Source organism: Oculina patagonica, chromosome 13, assembly GCF_052425735.1.
Source record: "Oculina patagonica isolate OP01 chromosome 13, crgOcupat, whole genome shotgun sequence".
NCBI classification, from domain to species: domain Eukaryota; kingdom Metazoa; phylum Cnidaria; class Anthozoa; order Scleractinia; family Oculinidae; genus Oculina; species Oculina patagonica.
The window spans coordinates 23,140,548-23,165,336 of record NC_135770.1 but is presented as its reverse complement, the minus strand read 5'-3'; the positions used below and the strand labels follow the sequence as shown (position 1 = coordinate 23,165,336).

The 24,789-nt window shown below is 37.2% G+C and overlaps 3 protein-coding genes and 1 pseudogene across 3 annotated transcripts in view; all 4 read right to left on the bottom strand.

Moving 5' to 3' along the window:
* The window catches only part of LOC144636272 (uncharacterized), an 85,460-nt gene that overhangs the window by 10,582 nt on the left and 50,089 nt on the right, over positions 1–24,789 (bottom strand). The window lies entirely within an intron of this gene.
* Positions 1,224–3,449, bottom strand: LOC144636443 (putative skeletal organic matrix protein 5). Its single transcript, XM_078495655.1, has 4 exons — positions 3,152–3,449; positions 2,907–2,949; positions 2,251–2,380; positions 1,224–1,856 (listed from the first exon to the last, which is right to left on the bottom strand). The coding sequence occupies exons 1-4, from the start codon at positions 3,447–3,449 to the stop codon at positions 1,341–1,343; spliced, it is 987 nt and encodes a 328-aa protein (XP_078351781.1). The 3' UTR covers positions 1,224–1,340.
* Positions 14,102–15,264, bottom strand: LOC144636595 (putative skeletal organic matrix protein 5). Its single transcript, XM_078495810.1, has 2 exons — positions 15,151–15,264; positions 14,102–14,756 (listed from the first exon to the last, which is right to left on the bottom strand). Exons 1-2 carry the CDS (start codon positions 15,247–15,249, stop codon positions 14,235–14,237), a joined length of 621 nt encoding a protein of 206 aa, XP_078351936.1. The 5' UTR covers positions 15,250–15,264; the 3' UTR covers positions 14,102–14,234.
* Positions 18,318–22,337, bottom strand: LOC144635497 (putative skeletal organic matrix protein 5; annotated as a pseudogene).

Below are 24,789 nucleotides of genomic sequence, written 5' to 3'. Positions count from 1 at the left end.
GCGCCTGGGATATATGGCCTCCGTAAAAAAAAAAATGTCTGAAGAGATGCTCAGGTTGGATTTTGAGACTTTAAAAAAAGAGAATGTAGACCTGAAAAGGGGCTGAGACTGAAAGTGGATTTAGCCCTGTCTCTTGAAATTGGTCTATATGATCAAAACAAAATCCAAAACTGCAATCTTTATTCAATAAGCTTTCAGAAAATATATACCTTATTTGGGTCACCTTTGATGGTTTGCACACAATTTTAGTTGGAACGAAAACGCCAACTTTCCTTCCGTGATACCTTTAAAAAAAGTTAATGGCTCTCCAATCAAGTTTTTGCAGAATCTCAAGACTTTATTTCTTCTGTTTTGCGCCTATAGTTTTATCTTTTAAGAGGGGCCCAATGGGATTAAATGGGAACTTGGATTTGGGTCGCTGGGAAAATGAGATTTGGGACACTGGGACTGGGAATCACACACAAAAAGAAATGGAAAGTTTGAGTTTGGAAGCAACTGAATGTAGTATTTTGTTGAATGATTACTTCACAAACTTCATCAGAACGTTGGCTCCTCCTGGGTATTTCGAGTTCTCTTGAATTTCACAAACATTAAACTCGCTGGAACTTTTCAACGACATTTTTTTGTAAATAGTTCACCGAAAGGGTCTTTTTGACGAGATAAAAGAAAATTCGAAATTCCCGTCCTGTGGCGGGATTATCCATATATATTTACAGACAGTCGCTATTACGCCCCGAACCGACTGCATCATGCACACGGCTACTAAGGGACCTCGCAGGAGTTTGGGTTATATATAATTAAGGGCACATGGTCATTAATTTCTCACGAAGGAAACAAAGGAAATCTTTACTACCACTAACGAGAACTTTGCACCATAGATGAGGGACCTTTGCTACTTCATCTCTTAGACTATTAAACTCTTCGTCTTTAGGGTGAAAACAAATTGCAAGGGTCTAGGGCTTACCTTATTATAGGAATTTAACGATACATGTTATTAACGCGAATTTCAAAAATTCGCGTTTATTTTATGTATGTTAACTTTTTTACTATAAGCATTTGACCAGAACTTTACCTAAATTCGCGTTAATTTTATTACGCGTAAATATTGTTCGCGTTGTTAAAATGCCTCGTTATATTCCTATAATAAGGTAAGCTCATCCTTATGTGCAGTGCTTTCCTGTATTACACCAATATATTAGTCGGATACATGTGTATTCCCATCACCAATGTTTAATTGTCGAACATTCTAACTGACCTCTGTTTCTTGACTCACATACTGAGATACTACTTTAATGTATCAGTCGATATCATTCTATAATTGCTATAGTTAAGTTCCAATGTCACTGGACCAAGATGTATCCCATGACTTTGATGCTTTTGTCTCCATTATCAGGACTACCGGTGGCCGCGTTCCCACACGTATTGGAGCCATCAGGGTGCCCTCCTGTACCAAAGCCGATTCTGGAATCACAGCTTTTGCACTCATTTTCGTTGTTACCAAGGACGCCGATTCTTGCTTTAGAATAGCTAGGATGAACCACTGCATTGAATCCTTCCTTGTTACAGTTGGTCTGTAAGGAGGCCTGTGAACCAATCAGCGTCTTCCACGTGTTGCGACCCAGTAAGGTGGGGCGGTATTTCCCGTCAGCGATCAGTGAGTACAGAGAATTGGCCTGCTTGTCGATGGCAACGAAGTTGATTTGATGGCCGATCTTCATACCAAGACAAATCTTGGAAAAGGGTGTGTTCCAGTAGGTCGGTAACTTGGCTTCATGGTGGTCAAACCCAGTCTTTCCTCCTGGGAGATTAAAGTCGATCTTGTTGCTCCAGAGTTGGGAATCGTAACGAAAGGTTGCCTATCGAGAGTAAAAAGAATCGCGATATTTAATACAAACTGAGAGTTGCACCATCCCAACAAAAGGTTTTTCTTCCATTGTTTGACATCTTGAGGTGATTTCATAGACATTACGCAGCACCTTTAAAAAATGTAGCTGAACCTTATTTTACCTTAGTAAGCATTTTGTAATAAAAATTGTTTTGGAAGAATTTACGCGTCAAGGTAACAAGCACTAGTTTTGTTTGTTCTCTGAAGGGAAACTGAAGGTTTCGATCGAATCCTTCTGCCTCCAAAAAACACACAGCGGCAATACACCGAAAGTTGTCACTTAAACATAACGCGACAAGAATACGTCATAATGTTTCACAATGTTTTAATTACATTGTTTTAGATTATAGAGTGCCATGTTTTACCTTAGCGCCGTCAATTTTCATGACCAGCGTCCATCCACCACCACCGCATGCTCCAAGACTTGTCATGTGACAGTAAACAGGGACCTTCCCAGAGTCCATTTGAAGAAAGTAAGCTCTGTTCCCTTGCGAACTTTATACAAAACAAAACAGGTGACAACGTGAGAACTATACCTAGAACTTCAGTTTAATTAGCTTTTTTTCGAGAAATAAAATTTAATAAATCCTTATAAAAATAAATCAAGTAAACTACGTCTGTGTGATGCTTGCTCCACCGCCTTTCTAGATGGTTACTCATACAAGACAATTTTTGAACAGGAACTAATATTTAAAGCTTTCTCGAAAGGTCTTTTTCTAGAATAAATTTACCGAACTTCATTTATCATAATAAAACAGGTAATTAAAAAAAAAAAAATATGACAATGTACAAACTGCAGCGGCCAAAGGGAAGAATTGTTCATTAATACGAAATGAAGATTTTTTTGGTCAGAACTTGCCAAAAAATGGACGAAAAGGATTCGACTATTTCGTTGATCGCTTAATTTTTTTACAAATTTATCCCAAATGACTAAATTGCTTAGTAAGCTCTTTAAGTTCTTTTCCTTCTATTTTATTCACTAGAGTATCCGTGAAACTTATGTTGCAACCCAAAAACTTACTTATGATTCACGTAAATGTCTTTACACGACGCAAAGGACGAACCTGTCCAAGATAAAATGCAATAAAGTTAAACGAGAAACAAGACAAAGATAGTAAATCAAACAAGAGACACATTTTTACAATGCGCAAGGCAGATGCGTCTTAACACAACGCAAAGGACAAACTTGTCCATTAAAAATGCAATAAAGTTTAGCAAGAAACAAACAAAGAAAATCAAGCAAGTGACACAATAAATATTTTATACCAGATTCAACGTTGGGTTTTCCACGAGATGTGCCATTGACTACGCGAATAAGCTTCTGAAAGTTTTTCTCCAAAGTTGCTTCAAGAGATTTCATGGCTTTCTCGGTGTTGGGTGAATCTTTCACGTTGGCGATCTCAATGCTGCCTGAATTTCCATTCGCGTTCACGATAATTGCTTTTTCGCTTTTTTTCGAAGGAGGCGGAGTCGACACGGGTGCAGTGTTGTTACCATCAGCAGATACTACAGCGATCACACAGGATAGCTGCAGAATGAACCGAACGTTCAGAGACGAGCGCATCTTGTTGAGCAGTGTTCTTTACGAATTGCTCACTATTGGAGACTTAACATTATAACAAAAAATTTTAACGAGTCGTGTTTTTTTTTTTTTTTGTTTATTTGGTATTTTATTTGTAGTTCATTAACAAAGCAAACACTTCGGCAAAGCTGAATTTGCCACTAAATCAATCCATCAATAAATCAATCAAACAATAATCGATTGATACTTGAGTTGAATAATATATCTTCACGCGATGTTATGGTTAAATATAGATACACGTCTCAGCATTATATCTTCCTTATTAGCCGGCTCTCGTAGTGTGTTATTTTAATGTGACAAAATTGACTATCAAACTTTCTGCGGGAAAAGTTTATTATAACAATAATTTTAACGAGTCGTGATTTTATCTTCTTGTTTATTTGGTGTTTTATTTGTAGTGCATTAACAAAGCAAACACTTCGGCAAAGCTGAATTTGCCACTAAGTCAATCCATCAATAAATCAATCAAACAATTGATTAATACTTGAGTTGAATAATATATCTTTACGCGATGTTATGGTTAGATATAGATACTCGTCTCAGCTGCATTATATATCTTCCTTATTAGACCGTATTATGCTATCTTAGTGTATTATTTTAAAGTGACAAAAATGACTACCAAACTTCCTGCGGAAAAGTGGTTTTAAAATATATAAAAAGATTGTTAATGCAAAAGAATATTGTCCTTCATATCATCTGCATGAGTTGCAGATAGATGTGTTAACGTATAAAAAGCAATTACTGACTCTACGTTTTCAAGACTACGTTTACCACTTAAAAAGTCGTCTGTGTCAATAAAGCGTCGCCACTTCGCCTGAGGACTGGCCCTCGCTATTCAAATAACAATGGTGATATTCCCATGGGACTTTAAAGGAGCTTTGTCGAAGGACGGAGCATCTTGGAAAGACATGGCTCAATATTGTCGCGTTTCCTGTTTTTTTATCCACCTTAAATTGCAAAAACTATCTTTGCTTATATTTGTATATTATTACTTCTTCCTTCAAATGAAATAAGAAATGAAAGATGTAATAACAAAATACCTTAAGCCTATTGTATTTTACGACAAATTGCTTAAAAACGCAGAAATAACAACTCATAGCTATCATGATTCTTATCAGCTCACAACGAGTCTCTCGTAGCTTAGTTGGTTAGAGCGCCCAACCGGCATCTGGGAGGCCATGGGTTCGATTCCCGTCGGGGACTCAGAATTTCTTTTTTTTTTCTTTGTCCCATGCTCGTGTTATGTTGAATACTTCATATTCATTATTTATTACCGAGCTTAAAATTTACCACCTTTATTATTTACTATGACTCTTATCATTATTTAACGGCCAAAATCCCTCGCACATAATTGCAGTTAGTGATGGAAATTTCAAAAGGAATGTTTATGAAGGGCTACGACAAAGAGTTTGCATAACTTTTCAGCTAGTCGTGCTCGTCCTGGTGAAAAGTGAATTGAACACATCAGTGATCCCAAATTTACACTTGGTTTGAAAGAGATAATTCATTAATTTTTGGATGTTACAAACAACGTTAGGTCTTGATCTATCGATGGCATACAGAGGCCGCGTATATCAGGTACTGGCGCTGTGACATCAAGGGAGCATCAAATGGCATGGCAAGACGGTGGCCGTAAAGGATAACACATGTGGCGCCCAGCGTTCTGGAACAACATGTTAGCCAACGACTGCTCGATTGTCGGTGCAACTCGCAAATCATCAAAATTGGAAGACAGGATATAAACATTTTAGTTTTAATTCCACAACAATTCTTCTACAATATTAAAAGACGAACATTTCACTTATTTTTAAATGTATATTTTCAGAAATGTGATTTCAGGCGTAGTTTGCTTTTGGATGCAAATTTTAATCCTGGATTTTTAATGTAAAATTTTAATGTATTAACACTACACTCCGGACCCCATAAGCTTTCAGCTTTAAGATTCATCTATCGTGTATAAATAAAGGTATATCTAGCTATCTATGAAACAATATTATGACTAGGAATGGGATCGTACAGGCAGTTGAGGATTTGCTTCGCTTCGTTTCCCTCCGGCTTTATAGTACTTTACCACGAAGGATTCTGAACGTCTGCTGTTGCAGCTTTGTCTTCAAATTCGTAATTAAGTTCTTCGACGATGCTGTGTTCTGCCAGAATAAGCGCTTAGTCGTCAAAGACTTATGAACTATTGGAGATATTCAAAGGTCTCCTGTTCAATGTAACTACAAGGAGCTTGCAAACGGACACTTTCGTAACTATACTAAAGAGGTTTAAGCTGAAGAAAACAGTAATCAGAGGAAGGGTGCTAGACGAAAACAAAACGGCCAGATATTATCAAGGGTAGATATTGCATTTCCAAACAATTAAAATTGTTATTGTTTTGATGTGTGTGGTGTTAATTTTCGCTTGTTTAAAATTACGCGCAATGTTTTCTTCGCGCATTTAAAATTTCGCGATTATTTTGAAATCACGAAAATCGCGAAAATTAGTACTCGAGGTACGGGCCATGTGATACAAAAAAATGACAAATAAAAACTGATCAGCAAGAAGAATTTTTTGCGCTTTTTCTAGCTCCTGATAGAGCAGCCAACATCTTTATTCCATTTTTAAAATACATACACCCTATTTGATAGTTAAAATTTAACATTTTATGTGCACGGATATGTTAAACCATCGAATAAGGGATTTATATGTTATTTCACTATTTTTTCAACAAAGTATAAGTCCGTTTTCCGCAACTTTGTCCTTCCGTATTTTTGCCCTGTTCTTCATGAACGTGGCATATTTTGCGCGTTCTTTTGCCCTATTAAAAATAATAAAATGGCGCAATAGTGGAATAATAAATGAATATAGGACAAATTCGTCCAACAAGTGTGATGCAGAAAACAAAGGATAATTTGTGTGTATATACGGTCGGATGAAAATAAAATCTTCATGAGCTCATTCTCTGACTCATTCACTTTATGTAGCTCTAGCAATGTCTTCCAGTTTATATAATGTTAATATAATTTATAGTGCATCGACAGATACAGCTCCATTAGTCCGTAATCATTCCCTAGGACAATTAAAATTATTGAGAAGAATCTTAACGCCTTAGCAGTGTCTTATTTCGAGCAATATTTTCGTTTCTATTTACATGTAAAAGTGTCCTTTAGAAGGGCAGACAATTATTTTCAATTGTTATTGTATTATCGCACACTGCATGCTTTCGGTATTCCCTGATTTTAAGAGGATTATGTATGTTCGGGACAATTCACAGAATCTTTTCAACACGCAGTTGTAAACTCAACGCTTTAATTGCGATGCTCGTTGTACCAATGTACAAACATCTCCACGGCTTGACAACTTAATCGACACGCTGACTTGTTACGCCTACGGTAAAAAACTGAACAAAACAAACCTAATTTTACAATACATTCGGAATATAAGAAAAAACGGGAACTATGAAATCAAAACTTACATGTTCTGTGCGGTTTAGGTGGTAAAAACTGTATCAAAAAACAACACTGTCGAGCAATCCGCCCGACACGAAACTCTTTCCATCACAAAACCATGTGCGATCGAGTCACGTGACTCGATCCAGTCCGAGCAACTTGTGCACAGTTAATAACGGACCTAAATCAATTTCCGGTTATTAATTTCGGCCGCTAGTCGGCCTCAACAATGTAGATATCGGTCATTGATTAGGGTAGACAGCATCGACTGATGATATCTTAAATTAAAATTACCCCAAACTTAGAAAACTTTGATGCCTGCTTTTATTACTGTCTGCCAAACCAGTTTGCATAAAGGTTGGTTCTCATAAAATCGCCCCGATCATTTCGATAGCCTCTATCGTTTGCAACTGCCGAGATGATCGAAGGCGATCATTGGTTGTGTTAATGATTGCCTAAAATCTAAAAGTTTGGTTATCTTTGTCCCACTCACGTTCGAATTCCGCTTCTTGAGCTTTTCGTTTTGCCATACGACTTTTAGGGCTACGTCTTACAAATAGGATGGCAACACTAAGAGTTATTTACGCAAAAGACGCACTTCTGCAACATATGACTGAGATCGTTTGCCTCGGTTTACTCATCTTTGATCAAACCCTGTAAGCCATTTATCAAAATCAGGGTATTTTTCCACACGCTTTATCTCTGAAAATGAAGTCGGTGACCCAACTTTTTTGCATTTCTGAACCAACTCATTATCCGACTGCATTAAACTGCAGAAAATCAAGCAAGTGACACAATAAATATTTTATACCAGATTCAACGTTGGGTTTTCCACGAGATGTGCCATTGACTACGCGAATAAGCTTCTGAAAGTTTTTCTCCAAAGTTGCTTCAAGAGATTTCATGGCTTTCTCGGTGTTGGGTGAATCTTTTACGTTGGCGATCTCAATGCTGCCTGAATTTCCATTCGCGTTCACGATAATTGCTTTTTCGCTTTTTTTCGAAGGAGGCGGAGTCGACACGGGTGCAGTGTTGTTACCATCAGCAGATACTACAGCGATCACACAGGATAGCTGCAGAATGAACCGAACGTTCAGAGACGAGCGCATCTTGTTGAGCAGTGTTCTTTACGAATTGGTCACTATTGGAGACTTAACATTATAACAAAAAATTTTGTAGTTCATTAACAAAGCAAACACTTCGGCAAAGCTGAATTTGCCACTAAATCAATCCATCAATAAATCAATCAAACAATAATCGATTGATACTTGAGTTGAATAATATATCTTCACGCGATGTTATGGTTAGATATAGATACACGTCTCAGCATTATATATCTTCCTTATTAGCCGGCTCTCGTAGTGTGTTATTTTAATGTGACAAAATTGACTATCAAACTTTCTGCGGAAAAGTTTATTATAACAATAATTTTAACGAGTCGTGATTTTATCTTCTTGTTTATTTGGTATTTTATTGGTGGTGCATTAACAAAGCAAACACTTCGGTAAAGCTGAATTTGCCACTAAATCAATCCATCAATAAATAAATAAATAAAAAATCGATTAATACTTGAGTTGGAGTTGAATAATATATCTTCACGCGATGTTATGGTTAGATTTAGATACATGTCTCAGCATTATATATCTTCCTTATTATCCTCTCTTAGTGTGTTACTTTAAAGTGACAGAAATAACTACCAAACTTTCTGCGGGAAAAGTGGTTTTAAAATATAAAAAAAATGTTAATGCAAAAGAATGTTGTCCTTCAGATCATCTGCATGAGTTGCAGATAGATGTGCTAACGTATAAAGAGATTCAATAAAAGGCAATTACTCTACGTTTTTCAAGAATATGTTTCCACTTAAAATGTCACCTGTGTCAATAAACCGTCGCCACTTTGCCTGAAGACTGGCACTCGCTATTCTTATAACAATTCATCAGTTGGTGCTATTTTCATGGGACTTTAAAAAAGCTTTGTCGAAGGATGGAGCATCTTGGAAAATCGTGGCTCAATTTTGTCACTTTTCTCATTTTAAACTTATCTTAAAATTTTTGCAGTAGTCATCCTCGCTTATTTTAGTATATTATTACTTCTCCCTTCAATTTGACATTAAAAATAAATAAAATATATAATAATATAAATACCGGTAGCCCATTTTTAACGAACTGATTGCTTAAAACTGCAGAAATAACCCAAAGCTATCATTCTTAACTATTGTTCACGCCAAAATTCCTCGCACATGATTGCAGTTGGAAGAAATTTCAAAGAAACGTATATGGATGACTTCGACATAGAATTTGCACGACGTTTCGGCTAGTCGTGTGAGTTTCAGTGAAGAGCTAGTCAGAATTGAAAAACTTAGTGAGGTGCTTCTGATCCGAAATTTACACTTGGTTTGAACAAAGCGGGCTTATGTTCCATGGAGAAAAAATTTTGGATGTTAAAAGCAATGTTGGATTTTGATCTATGGAACAATGTCATGATTTGGAAAGGGATCGTTTAGGCGCTCTGGGATTTGCTTCGCTTCGTTTAATTTTCCTTCGGCTTCAAGTTGTTTTCTTTACCAATGAGGATTCTGAACGTCTGCTGTTGCTGCTTTGTCCTCAGTTGAATTTGTTAGTTGTCGATACTGTTGAGCTCTGCATGAGCTCTTCAGATGCTCTGTTTGAACTAAGAGACACTGTCATTAACCAGGCTTCGTAAACATATACTCGAATTTTCTTTACGGTGTCTTAAAAATTCACAGAAGAAAAGGAAAATTTAAGTTCACTTGACATTTGTATTTTTCTTCAATGTTTATCATGACTTCGGTGTTTTATTTAAAAACCAGGATAACGTCTATCTCCTAGTAGGTAGATTTTTAATTAAGGATAGGGCAGTAAGAAAACTAAGGACGATTTGTATGTTTATACGGTGGATTTAATTAAAATCTCCATTAGCTCAGTCATTCATCTATTCACTTTATTTAGCTGTAGCAGTGTCTTCTGCTGCATGCATTTTATATGATATTTGGATGTAGTTAATTAATTTAAAGATAGTTCCACTAGTTCAATATCATCCCTAGGACAATTATAAGTTATTGGGTGGAATCTTAATGTATTATATCCGTGTCGAGTTTAAGTTTAGATTTGCCTTGATAAAAGAGGATGCATTTACCTCGATGGTTATGAATTCTGGTTATAATTGCCATTTGCATAAGTGTTTAGGCATAACTTATAAGCCAATTTTCGATATATTAAAATTCTAAGCTGGCTTCCTTGCTTTGGGGAATACAGCAAAATATCTCACATCAATTTCGTGATTGGTTTTATATCAGTTTGTTTTACATCAATTTGTTTTATATCCCCAAGCCTCAAAAAATATCAAACTTTGCCGCCTTGTTCGTCACGAGAAATGGCTTTAAATTACACATTCTTCGTTTCCGTGAATCAGACCCGGTCCAGAAATATACTGAAAAACTCAAAGGGATCATTTTAGCCATATAGTGGTGTTTCAGATATTCTTTGCGGATCTTCCACCTTCATGCACTTTATCCTAAGCTTGTCAAATGACTGTGGTGATTTGTTAGATAAGTACTTTAGCAAACGTTATCAGTTAAAATCTGCCGCTAAAGGAATCGACTGAACTCGGTAGTCCAATGTCTATCATTGAAATAAAAAGACCGTGAGGCGGCCAAGAGATGCTGGTGACGAGCGCCCCAGCAAAAGGCGCTTTCTTCAGTGATAGTCCAAGACATAATGTAACGTCTATAACAGACTGCAAAAACGTGCATATAATAATAGTGCGCCTGGGATATATGGAAGAAGAGATGCTTAAGTTGGATTTTGAGACTTTTCAACGGAGAGATTCTTGACCTGGAAAGGGACTAAGACTGAAGGTGGCTTTAGCGTTGTCTCCTGAAATCACCTTCAAAGAGGAAGTTAAAGAACTCATGATATTGGTTGATAATAGCGGAGCTCCCAAGGCGCCGAAGGCGCCTTGTGCGGAGCCCCATAGGCAGGCAAATGGTATGAAAGAAGGAACACTATCGAAATGAGTTTTCATGGTCAACATGGATAGCGGCATGGTTCGCGGGCGCGTACGTCGTACGTACGGCGTTGCGCAAGATGGCCGCCATAGTTTGATGGTAGAAATAGTGAAGCAAGAAGGCCGTATAAAGGCGGCCGTATAAAGGCGGCCTTTAAAATTTAAAGAGGTTTGAAAAGAAAAACAAGAAGCAATGAAACAAAATGTGGCTGAAAATTACGTGTAGAAAGTAATCGACCGCCAAAAAAGTGGACATTGAGAGCCATAATCGATCGATGACTTTCGTGTCTATCTGTAAAGCCAGCATCGTACATGAAGAAGCATTCGAAAGTTAATCTGGTTGATAGAATAAACAAACCATTTTATTGCTACGTTGTAAAAAAAAAAAAAAAAAAAAAAAAAGGAAAAAAGAAAAAAAAAAACTTGACCCTCTGGGATTTGAACTCACGACCTCCGGATCCGCAGACTGGCAACTTACCGATTGAGCTAATCCGACAGACTCTGAAATGTACGTTGAATATATCCTATATCAATGTAATAGATATTGTGGAGTCTACTAAACTGCTGCGAAACTATAACAGGATCGCGAAACTATTTTCTATTGCTAGAAAGCAGATAATTTACTGTACTCTAAAGTATTTTTTCGTGCCATGAGTAATGATTTTGCACCGCTTTAAGATTATTATTTTTGTCGTACTGCTGACATTCAGTTGTTTAACCGTGAGCTATTTAAATTTGTCTTGAACCTATAAACCGCCATAAACATTAGTACTTTGGCCGCTTATTCACTAGAATGAAAACATTGTAAGCTCCAGTGAAAATTAAATAAATGGGGAGCTCCGCTTTTAGGCTTGCCTAAATCTATATATTAGCTGGGCAAGGAAATTCCGGTATCATGGTGCAGACATAGGGAATTATTAAACGATTTTTATCTTTGTGTTCCGACAGTCACGCTAGTCAGGTAAAACCTATCTGTCTCCAGTATATTTTGGATATTGGAGAAAGAATCGTTTATTTTGCCACTGAAACAAGTCGATCAAATGCAATTTGTTTCATTTTTGTTTTGTAAATGGCTTCCTAATAAACACTATTTTTAGTAAGGTATAAAGCAATTAGTTCGGTGCGTCAAAATCAGTTTTTGGATTTCGTTTATTGGGAAATGCGAAAAGCGGTCAAATCAGGATTTCCGAATCGAAAGCACCCCAAGATTGTTGGTGTTGTAGTACAAGGGCAGAAAAAAGTGTGATAAAAAAATACAACGCAAAATGAACATTCAGTAAAAAAATCTTCACACAAAGAGAATAATTTCTAAAAAAAGTATACATTCATCAGAAACTGATCAGCAAACTTGGAACATCAATTGCCACTTCTCAGAGCACAGTCGGTAAAAGCCTAATATCGTCGTATTTTAGGGGCATTTGGTCTCCGAATAGAGGTCTAAATGGAGGGTCTGCGTGTAGGGGACCGTCATTTTTTATGAGGTGGGATCACGAAAAACTATGTCTTCAAAAGGGAGGGGCAGCCAAAAAACATGGGGGGGGGGGGGGAGGGTCACTGAAAATAATTATATTTCTAAGCATTGTAATGAGGTTCCCGGACCCCCTAATTTTTTTGTACCCCTTCTTTGTCGTTAACTCAACCCAACAGCTTATTGGTTACAAATTCAGTCAATCCAACAGACGGCATCCACAATAAACAGTCGAGGCGATGTCAGCTATTTGGGAAGAAGTAGTTTGCCTATTATTATGAAAGAACAACTGATACATATTCTTTAGTCATAAGTCTTGATAAATTTTAATTTCAATTGATTATTGTTTTTTTTTTGGAAGTGGTCATCGTAAAAAGGAATTTCGAGGGCTGGGCCTGGAAAAAAATTCTCGATGAAGAAGGATGGGGCATTATATATAACAGTGACTATCTATCAAATCCCACCAGCCCCCCCTTTCCCCTGCCCCATAGAAAAAGGAATGATCCCTAGTGGATTCTGATGGAAAAAAAAAAAAAAACGCCCAGAAAGATTGCGACAAATAGCTAGTCATCTCTTGGTACATTAATGTATTGTAAGAAATCTTATGTATTACAGAGTGTTCTTTTTGAGTATTTTTAATTCTTTTTCAATAAACTTTATGCGCGTTGTAGAATGTAAGTTTGCACTTGTTTCGAAATCGGAACCCAGACATTCTGCCGGGCCGGAAACAAACTCGTCAATAGTGTTTACGAACTTTGTTCTTCGTTGTTCTTCTAACTTTATATTGACCCCATGAGTGACTTAAATTGTCATTTTGCACAATTAATCGTGTGCTATTTGACACGCTAGCGTGCCATTTTACACGGTACCGAGCTCGGCAAACTTCATTGTTCTATAAGACACGAGCCTTTGTTTTTATCGTGCGATACCAACAAAAGAAAACTTTTTATTAGGCGTGCCTTCTGATACGTTGCTTGGAATCCGGCGTGTCATTTTGCACACTGCCTATTGTTTAGCGTGTCATTTTGGCGTGCCCGTGCGTTCACCTTTTTCCCTGTTTTCCCGTGGAGGGTCACAATTTATTTACTGCATGCAAATTAGAAAAAAAAACTAAGCCTTCTCCCAACGTTGTAACAGATTTCTTGTATCCGTAGTGTTTGTTTTTGTAAGTTAGTAACTTTCTAGAGTGTATTTGTCAGAAGTATTGAATATGAAATAAAAATATTAAAATCCAAAAAAAAAAAAAAACATTAATAACTCTCTTGAATCTCCCTGGTAACTTATATGATAAGGTGCATGTATGACCATTGTCTTTGCCCTGGTATTGAGAAAAGAAACTAAATGTTGTTTATTACATGGTTAACTGGTAAAATCATTAATTGTAATTGCTTGAATAAGGTTTGCGACATAATTTGGTAAGAATCGTGACTTTGCCTCAGGAAGAGAAAACTGGCTTACTCGAAGTGATAAGTCATCGATTCGCGTCAAAACTTTCGAACAAATGAAGTTTCCAGACGCTCTAGCTGCTGTTCAGTTTCAGACAAGCGGGGTTATTTTTAACCAGAGAGGAAAAACACTGAATGAAACTTGGTCTGGACAGCTAAGGGAGAAATATAACAAAGGAAATAAATTGTTTTGCATTTGTTTTTCTTTGACACTATTTAGTCTGCATGTTCTATTACCAAGTTTATTTGTTTTTTAAACTACATATGCATGTTAATCAGTACAAGACTTGAACGATTTTAGACATCGCACGCCTCTTCCAGTGCAGTATATTCAGTCTTAAATCTAAAGTTAGTCTTTAAATTAAAGCAGAAAATGTTCAGTTCCTTTAGACTGTCACTGAACCAAAATGTATCCCATGGCTTTGATGTTCTTCTCTCCATTATCTGGTGAGTGAGAACTTGCTGCGTTTCCACACGTGTTGGAGTCATCAGGATACCCTCCAGTACCAAACCCGATTCTTGACTCAGAGCTGCTGCAGTCATTTTCTTGGTTGCCTAGAAAACCGATTCTTGCTTTAGAAGAGCCCTTATTACCAGTAAGTGCATTGAAACCTTCCTTGTTACAGTTGGTCTGCAGGGAGGCCTGTGAACCAATCAGCGTCTTCCACGTGTTACGACCCAGTGAGGTGACGCGGTATTGTCCGTCAGCGATCAGTGAGTACAGAGAGTTGGCCTGCTTGTCGAGGGCAATGAAGTTGATCTGTTGGCCGATCTTCATTCCAAGACAAATCTTGGAAAAGGGTGTGTTCCAGTAGGTCGGTAACTTGGCTTCATGGTGGTCAAACCCAGTCTTTCCTCCTGGGAGATTAAAGTCGATCTTGTTGCTCCAGAGTTGGGAATCGTAACGAAAGGTTGCCTATCGAGAGTAAAAAGAATCGCGATATTTAATACAAACTGAGAGTTGCACCATCCCAACAAAAGGTTTTTCTTCCATTGTTTGACATCTTGAGGTGATTTCATAGACATTACGCAGCACCTTTAAAAAATGTAGCTGAACCTTATTTTACCTTAGTAAGCATTTTGTAATAAAAATTGTTTTGGAAGACTTTACGCGTCAAGGTAACAAGCACTAGTTTTGTTTGTTCTCTGAAGGGAAACTGAAGGTTTCGATCGAATCCTTCTGCCTCCAAAAAACACACAGCGGCAATACACCGAAAGTTGTCACTTAAACATAACGCGACAAGAATACGTCATAATGTTTCACAATGTTTTAATTACATTGTTTTAGATTATAGAGTGCCATGTTTTACCTTAGCGCCGTCAATTTTCATGACCAGCGTCCATCCACCACCACCGCATGCTCCAAGACTTGTCATGTGACAGTAAACAGGGACCTTCCCAGAGTCCATTTGAAGAAAGTAAGCTCTGTTCCCTTATTTTATCTTAGTAAACATTTCGTCACAAAACATGTTTTGGAAGACTTACTCAAGGTAACAAGCACTAGTTTTGATTAGTCTCTGAAGGGAAACTAAAGATTTCGATCGAATCCTTCTACCTCCAAAGAAAAACACAACGCCAATACTTCGAAAGTGGTAACTTAAACAAAACGCCATAAGAATACATCATAATGTTTGACAATGTTTAAGAATACATTGTTTTAAATTATTGAGTGTCATGTTTTACCTTAGCGCCGTCAATTTTCATGACCAGCGTCCATCCACCACCACCGCATGCTCCAAGGCCATGAATTGTCATGTGACAAAAAACAGGGACCTTCGCAGAGTTTATTTGGAGTAAGTAAGCTTTGTTCCCATGCGACCTGATTACAAAACATAAAAATAAATAAATGAGAAGTAAACCACATCTGTATAATACTTTTTCCATCTTCTTTCTAGATGGTAACTCGTGCAAGAAAAAAACTAATATTAAGAGCTTTCTCAAAAGGTCTATTTCTACAGGAAATTTATTGAACTTTATTGGTAAGAAGGATGCTTATAATAATATGACAACGAACAAACTGCGGTGGTCAAAGGTAAGGATTGTTTATAAATTTGAATTCTTGATTTTTTGGCACAACTTGCTAAAAAAAGCACACAATTTATACGGTTATTTTGTTGATCATTTTCAAGTTCTTTTTTTTTCTTTTTTACGTTTCTTCTGATCCAAAATTTAAACTTGATTTGCAAGAGATGTTTAACTAATTTTCCACCAAGGAGGATTTTGGATGTTGAAAACAACATTAGGTCTTGATCTAACGATGACATACAGAGGCCCAGTGCTGTGGAACAACATGTTAGCCAACGACTACTCGATTGTCGGCCCAACTTGCAAATCAATTCAATCAAAATTGGAAGATTACACAGGAGTTAAACATTTTAATTTCAATTCCACATCAATTCCTTCCACCATTTTTAAAGACAAAGATTTTATATATTTTTAGATGTATATTAGCTTATATTTTAAATATAATATTCAGACGTAGTTAGCTTTTAAATGCAAATTTTAATACTCGATTTTTAATGTGATTTTTTAAGTCTTAACACATACGCGACCAAATAAGCGTTCAGCTTTACATTTTATCTATCAATATTAAATAAAGGTTTATCTATCTCTGTGAAACAATCTCATGACTAGGAAAGGGATCGTACAGACAGTTGAGGATTTGCTTCGCTTCGTTTCCCTTTAATTGGCTTCAAGTTGTTTTCTTGACCACTGAGCTAAACGTCTGCAGTTGCTGCTTATTCCTTGAATTTGTTATTAACTCGACCACGTTTTACTTTGCATTAGCGCTTAAAATGCTCCGTAAGAAATATTGAGACACTGTTACGACCAGGCTTCGTAAACATATACTCGCATTTTCTTTATGATGTGAATTGTAAATTTCACAGAAGAAAAGAGAATCGTTCATTTGGCATTTGTATTTTTTCTTCAATGTTTATCATGACTACGGTGTTTTATTTAGAAACCAGGAAACGTCTAACTGAATTCCTAGTAGGTAGGTTTTGTAATGAAGCTTATGGAAAGAAGAAAATTCAGTAAGGAGAATATTTATGTACACACGGTGGATTAAACTAAAATCGTCATGCCTTCCTGTTTATGATATTTGTATGTAGTGCATTAATTAACTGATAGCTCCATAAGTCCATAATCATTCCCTAGGACAATTATAAATTATTGATTGGAATCTCAATTCCTTAACTCTTTCTTGTCACGCACGGCCATTTACCGGTCCTTTTTAAATTCTGACTTGGCCTCCTTGCATAGGAGCTCATAGGGAAATACGACAATCAATTTCGAGTGATGAATAAACCATTTCTTTTGTTTTATACCCCAAGCCTCTTGAAAAATCAAACTTAGCCTATGTGAACGTCACGATAAATCACTTTAAATTTCTCATTCTCTGTTTCCCAATTCTCGTGAATCAGACCCGGTCCAGAAATACACTGAAAAACTCAAAATGATTATTTCAACCACTAGTAGTGGTGTTTCAGATATTCTTATCCGTAACCTGTCAAATGAATGTGGTGATTTTATTAGATAAATACTTCAGCAAACTTTATCAGGCCGTTCTTTTCTTTTTCTTATCTTTTTTAATTAAAATCGGCCGCTAAAGGAATCGACAGAACTCGGTAGTCTAATGTCTATAGGTGGAAATTAGAAGACCGTGAGGAGGGCACGAGGTCCTGTTGACGAGTGTTCTAGCAAAAGACGCTTCCTTCAATGAAAGTCCAAGACATAATGCGTCATCTATGACAGACTGCTAAATCGTGCGTATAATAGAGTGCGCCTGGGATATATGGCCTCCGTAAAAAATGTCTGAAAAGATGCTTAGGTTTGATTTTGAGACTTTTAAAGAAGAGACTGTTGACCTGAAAAGAGTCTGAGGCTTAAGGTGGCGTTAGCCCTGTCTCTTGCAATCACCTAAAGAGACCATGTCTTGCACGTAATAATATGTTCTAAAGCGCTTGTTCCCAGAGGACTGCAGAAATGAAATCGGAATATCTGAACATAACCTTTGATAGCAGCGTAAGAGCAACAAAACGTTCAACTCGCTTTGGATCTAATGACGTAGCCCTAAAAAAATGTACGATCGATACTCCATTGCTAAGGGGTCCCAAGGGTTTGGGGCAAAAGGTAACATGTATAATTATTTTAATAGGGACAAGAAAAGTTATACGATCTTTTTTAGAAAACAAGAGATACAATTAACGGGAATCTTTCGTGAAACAAACTTTAGGCAGCCAGTGAATTTCTCAATGGCGAACATGGAAGATATATGCAAATTTTCAAGGGATGAAGGGAATATGGATCACCCCCACCTCCCCTCCTCCTGAGAGGCCCTCTGGCAGGGTGTAACTTACGTGTGGAGTATGCATGTATATTAACAAAATATAAGTCAAACACTTGTGAATTCCCAACACCAATGTTTATTTCTAATATACTTGACCTCTGTTTCTTAAATCTATTTTCAGCACTTGTTGAGAACCAACTTAGATTAATCAGTCAGTTTCATTCTATGTTTGCGGTTTCTTACTTTTCTAACAACATATCTTCTAACGGCTTCTAATTATAACGTTCTCGGTTTTTCTTCTCACTGAACCAAAATATATCCCATGGCTTTGATGTTTCTGTCTCCACACGTGTTAAAGTTTTGCGTACCAAACCCGATTCTGGAATCACATGTGTTGCAGTCGTTTTGGTCGTTACCAAGGATACCGATTCGAGCTTGGGAATGTTTTGCGCTGCATGCAGCATTGAAGCCTTCCCTATTACAGTACGACTGCAAATGGGCCAGTGAGCCAATCAGCGTCTTCCATGTGTTACGACCCAGTGAGGTGGGGCGGTATTGCCCATCAGCGATCAGTGAGTACAGAGAGTTGGCCTGCTTGTCGAGGACAACGAAGTTGATCTGTTGGCCGATCTTCATGCCAAGACAAACCTTGGAGAAGGGTGTGTTCCAGTAGGTCGGTAACTTGGTCTCATGATGGTCAAACCCAGTCTTTTCCTCCTGCAAGATTGAAGTCAATCTTGTTGCTCCAGAGTTGGGAATCGTAACGAAAGGTTGCCTATCGAGAGCAAAAAATTCGCGATATTTAATACAAACTGAGGGTTGCACCATCCCAACAAAAGACTTTTCTAAAATTGTTTGACATCTTGAGGTTAATTCATAGACACTACGCAGCCCCTTTAAAAAATTATAGAACCTTATTTTATCTTAGTAAACATTTTGTCACTAAAATTGTTTTGGAAGACTTTACGCTTATTAAGTTACAGTCACGGTAGCAAGCACTAGTTTTGTTTATTCTCTGAAGAAGAACTAAAGGTTTCGATCGAATATTTCTGCCTCCAAAAAAACGCAGCGCCAATACTCCGAAAGTTGTCACTTAAACATAACGAAACAAGAATACGTCATAATGTTTAACAATGTTTTAACTACATTGTTTTAGATTAGCGAGTGTCATGTTTTACCTTAGCGCCGTCAATTTTCATGACCAGCGACCATCCACCACCACCGCATGCTCCAAGGCCATGAATTGTCATGTGACAAAAAACAGGGACCTTCGCAGCGTTTATTTGGAGTAAGTAAGCTCTATTCCCCTGCGAACTGATTACAGAACATAAGAAAAATAAATTAGAAGCAAATCACATCTCAGTATAATACTTTTTCCAACACCTTTCTAGATGGTAAAACCGTTCAAGAAAAACTAGGAAAACTAATATTTAGAGCTTTTTCAAAAGGTCTTTTTCGACAAGATATTTATCGAACTTTAGTGGTTAAAAAAGATGCTTTAAAAATACGACAACGAACAAACTGCGGTGGTCAAAGGTAAGGATTGTTCATAAATTTGAAATCTAGACTTTTTTGTCACAACTTGCTAAAAAAGCACAAACGTTATACGGATATTGCGTTGATCATTTTTAAGTTCTTTTTTTTTTCTTTTTTACTCTTTGGGTGTCTTTGATACTTATATGTTCCAACCTGACAACGTACTTATGGCTCACGTAAATGTCTTTACACGATGCGAAGGACGAACCTGCAAAAGATAAAATAAATTAAGTTAAACGAGAAACGAGACAAAGATACTAAATTAAACAAAAACACATTTTTACACGACGCAAGAAACGACGCAAAGGACGAGCCTGCCCAAGATTAAATTCAATCAAGGCTAGTTAAGCGAGAAACAAAACAGAGAGATTAAATAAAACAAGAGGCACAATTCTATAAGCATTTACACGACGGAAGACACGTTCCTTCATTACACGACGCAAAGGACAAACTTGTCCATGATTAAATGCCATAACGCTGAGCGAGAATCAAAACAAAGATACTAAATCAAACAAGAGGCACAATTTTACACGACGCAAGACACGTTGTTTCATTATTCAACGCAAAGGACGAACCGGTCCAAGATAGAATTCAATTAAAGTGTATATGACAGATTTTTTTTTTTTATTTGCCTGATTAAATCTACGTGGTATGCTGATGCGAACATCGAAAAAAGAAATTCGAAATCTCGTTTTTTTTCACCGCGTTTTCGACCTAAAACACGCAATATTTTCACTTCCGGTTGGTCCAAAACCGCGCACAGTGGGGAGCTGGGTCTATTCTGCTTTTGACGTCATGGCCGGTCTAGACCTAGCTCCCCACTGCGCGCCGTGACGTCAAACAAGTGATACACTCAAGAACCAAACAAACTGAACAGGGAATTTCAAAGGAAGATTGCGGCTTGGTTGCCGGAAAACCGAAAAAAAAGCTAAAGGCTTGGAAGTTCATAAATGATCTGAAGTTTAGAGGGATACTAGTGTAATAATAGTTTTTTTAGAAAAGCCGATGGAAACAGCGTGTGAAAATAAAGCTATCATATATCATATCAGCAAATATACAGGTAAGTAAAATGAAAAGGCGATTTTTAATCTTGACGTATTAGGCTCAAAACGAATTTAGAAGTAGCGCACGTGTTGTTGTGATTTTAGCGATTTTAAATCTATGCCGTCGCAGCTTTAAAATTCCATGTTCGATTTATTTGGTTCTTGAGTGTATCATTTGTTTGACGTCACGACGCGCAGTGGGGAGCTGGGTCTAGACCGGCCATGACGTCAAAAGCAGAATAGACCCAGAAAAAAGACACTCCTTAAACATTAATTTCCTTTGTGTTTTCTTTATGAATTATTAACCCTCGGACGTACAGGGGAGGGGGGGGGGGTGGATGCCACCCCCCCATAAGGTTTTTTTCCAAATTTTGAAAAAACGGTTTACTCTACAATGCTGAAACTTTCAGTAGCTGTTCATTCATCCTCTGCGGAAATTTTGATATGTCAACCATGTGTCCATGGTATTTGATGTTGCCATGGCAACATCATAAATACAAGCAGGTCTTGCCAAATATCGTCATTTTTACCATTTTTCTTAATTTTTTCCAGTTTTTTAAAACATAAGGGCAAGATGTGTATATTTTTACGTTCCGTAAGCATTCTGGCTTGATTTTGCATCAATTTCCGTTATTTTCTGACTTTCTAAGAAAATGTTGAAATCCAAGATGGCGGATCCAAGATGGCGGCTCTAATGACGTCACGTGACGTCATATGACGTCACAGCCAATTAAAATTACGTCATCTTGTAGAGTAAGCTAAGGGCTTTCTTCTCAGCTCAAAATAATTTCGCTACGCCTTAATATAACGAAAACTCCGGGGAGGGGTTCCATCCAACCCCCCTTGTACGATGGTGGGGGTGTGAGTTTGCTTGTACGTCCGAGGGTTAATGAGTTTTTGAAGCGAGAAACAAGACAAAGATACTAAATCAAACAACAGGCACAATTTTACACGACGCAAGACACGATGCTTCATTTTATGACGCAAAGGATGAGCCTGCCCAAGATAAAATGCAATCAATTTAAGCGAGTAACAAGACAAGCTAAATTAAACAAGAGACACAATTTTACAAGAGGAAGACACCATGCTTCGTTACACGACGCAAAGGATGGACCATGATAAAATTAACTAAAGTTAAGTGAGAAAAAACACAAAGATATAATCAAACAATGCAAGATGCACAATTCTATAAGCTTTTACACGACGCAAGACATGTTGTGTTGCTTCGTTACACGACGCAAAGAGCAAACTTGTCCACAATTAAATGCGTTAAAGTTTAGCAAGAAACAAAACAAAGAAAATCAATTAAGTGACACAATTTTATACCAGATTCAACGTTGGGTTTTCCACGAGATGTGCCATTGACTACGCGAATAAGCTTCTGAAAGTTTTTCTCCAAAGTTGCTTCAAGAGATTTGATGGCTTTCTCGGTGTTGTTTGAATCTTTCACGTTGGCGATCTCAATGTAGCCTGAATTTCCATTCGCGTTCACAATAATTGCTTTTTCGCTCTTTTTCGAAGGAGCCGGAGTCGACACGGGTGCAGTGTTGTTTCCATCAGCAGTTACAATCGCAATCACACAGGATAGCTGTAGAATGAACCGAACCGAGTTCAGAAACGAGTGCATCTTGCTGAGTAATGTCTTAACGAAGTACTCACTATTGGAAACTTAACAAAAATTTTAACGAGTAGTGATTTTATCTTCTTGTTTATTTGGTATTTATTTGTAGTGCATTAACAAAGCAAACACTTCGGCAAAGCTGAATTTGCTACTAAATCAATCCATCAAATAAACAAGCGATTAATACTTGAGTGGAATAATATATCTTCACGCGATGTTATGATTAGATGTAGATACACGTCTCAGCATTATATATATTCTTTATTACCCTCTCTTAGTGTATGTGTTTTTTTTTTTTTAAGTATAAAGCTTACTACCAAATTCCGGGTGGTTAACATAGAAATATTAATGCACGAGAAAATTGTTCTCCAGATCATTTGCAGAAGTGTCACACGATAAACGGTATAGAGAGGTTCAATAAAAGGCAATTACTGACTGTACGTTTTCAAGACTACGTTTACCACTTAAAATATCGCCTGTGTCCGTAAAGCCTCGCCACTTTGCACGAGGACTGGCATTTGCTATTCAAATAACAATTCATCGGCTGGTGATATTCACATGGGATTTTAAAGGGGCAACGTCAAGGACGGCGCCTCTCGAAAAAACATGGCTCAATTTTGTCACGTTTCTCGTGTTAATCGACCTTAATTTTCAGTAGCCATCTTCGCTTATTTTGGTGAATTATTACTTCCCCCTCATGTTGACATTTAAAATAATATAACATAAATACCTGTAGCCCCTTTTTTCTGAAGGATTGCTTGAATAACCAAAAGCTATCATTCGTGACTATTGTTTAAACCAAAATTCCTCGCACATGTTTGCAGTTGGTAGAAAATTCAAAGAAAACGTTTATGAAGGACTGCGACATAGAATTTGCGCGGCGTTTCGGCTGCTCGTGCTCGTCTCAGTGAAGAGTACAAGTGACCTCAACAACTAAGCGACATTTCTTCTGATCCAAAATTTACACTTGAATTGAACAAAGAGGGGTAGTTTTCCATTAAAAAGGGTTTTGGATTTTTTTAACGTTAGGACTTTATCTATGGACCAATATAATGACTAGGAAAGCGATCGTACAGGCAGTTGAGGATTTCGTTTCGCTTCATTTCCCTTCGGATTCAAAATGTTTATTTTAATTACCACTGAGGATTCTGAACGCATGCTGTTGCTGCTTAGTATTTTAATTTGTTAGTTACTCGACGATGATGAGCTCTACGTTAGCGCTTAAAATGCTTTGTAAGAAATAAATTGACACTGTCATGACCAGCCTTCGTTAGCATAAACTCGCATTTTCTTTATTGTGTTTAAAAAAATCCAAAGAAGAAAAGAGAATTGTTCACTAATGAGTGTTTTTATGTACTGTATACAAGGTGGATTTTAATAAAATCTTACAGAGCTCATTCACTTTATTTAGCTGTAGCAATGTCCTCCTTTTAGGATATTTGTATGTAGTGTATTAATTAACAGATCGCTCCGGTCCATTAGTCCATAATCATTTCCTAGGACAGTTATAAATTATTGAGTGGAATCTTAATATCTTAGCACTATGTCTTACTTCAAGCAATATGCTCGGTTTCTTTTCAATTGAAATGTAGCATTTCGAGTTTAGGTTTAAATTTGTCTCGACAGAAGCAGATGTATTAACCACAGTCGTTATGAATTTTATGTCTTTCTTTCAAGTACAGAAACCAATCCAGCAAACTCCGGCCGGGAAAGATCGTTAACTATAGAAAGGGCAAGGCAAAGTTAACAATAATCGGCGGGTTACCATTCCCATTATAGTTATGGCATAATTCATAGGCCAATTTCGATATATCAAAATTCTGACTTGACCTCCTTGCTTAGGGAAATACAACAATCAAATTCGAGTGATGAATAAATCATTTCTTTTGTTTTATACCCCCAAGGCTCTTAAAATATCAAACTTGGCCTATTTGTTCGTTACAAAAAATGACTTTAAATTACTCATTTTCTGTTTCCGCTTTCCCGTGAATCAGACCCGGTCCAGAAATACACTAAAAAACTCAAAGGGATCATTTTAACCATGATTAAAGTGATGTTTCGGATATTCATGGCGGATCTTCCACCATCATGCACTTTATCCTCAGCTTGTCAAATGAATGTGATGATTTGTTGGATAACTACTTTAGTAAACTTCACAAGGAGATGTCTTGAATCGTCGCTGAGAACTTTATTTGAGCTAGGATAAAAGTTTGTAAATTTCTTTAACATGGAACGCCGGATTGTGCATTTAACGGGCCGGCTAATAACTAAGAATAGCATTAAACAATTTATTAGGCTGAAGGAAAATATTAGAAAGAAAGAAAGGCATTGGACTAAGCAAAGGAGACTACATTGAATACGGAGATTGACTGTTAGTTCAGCCGAATTAGATAAACAACTTGTAGAAGAACCGAATTTTCGATAATGAGCTAAACTCTAAGACGATTTTGTCCATAAA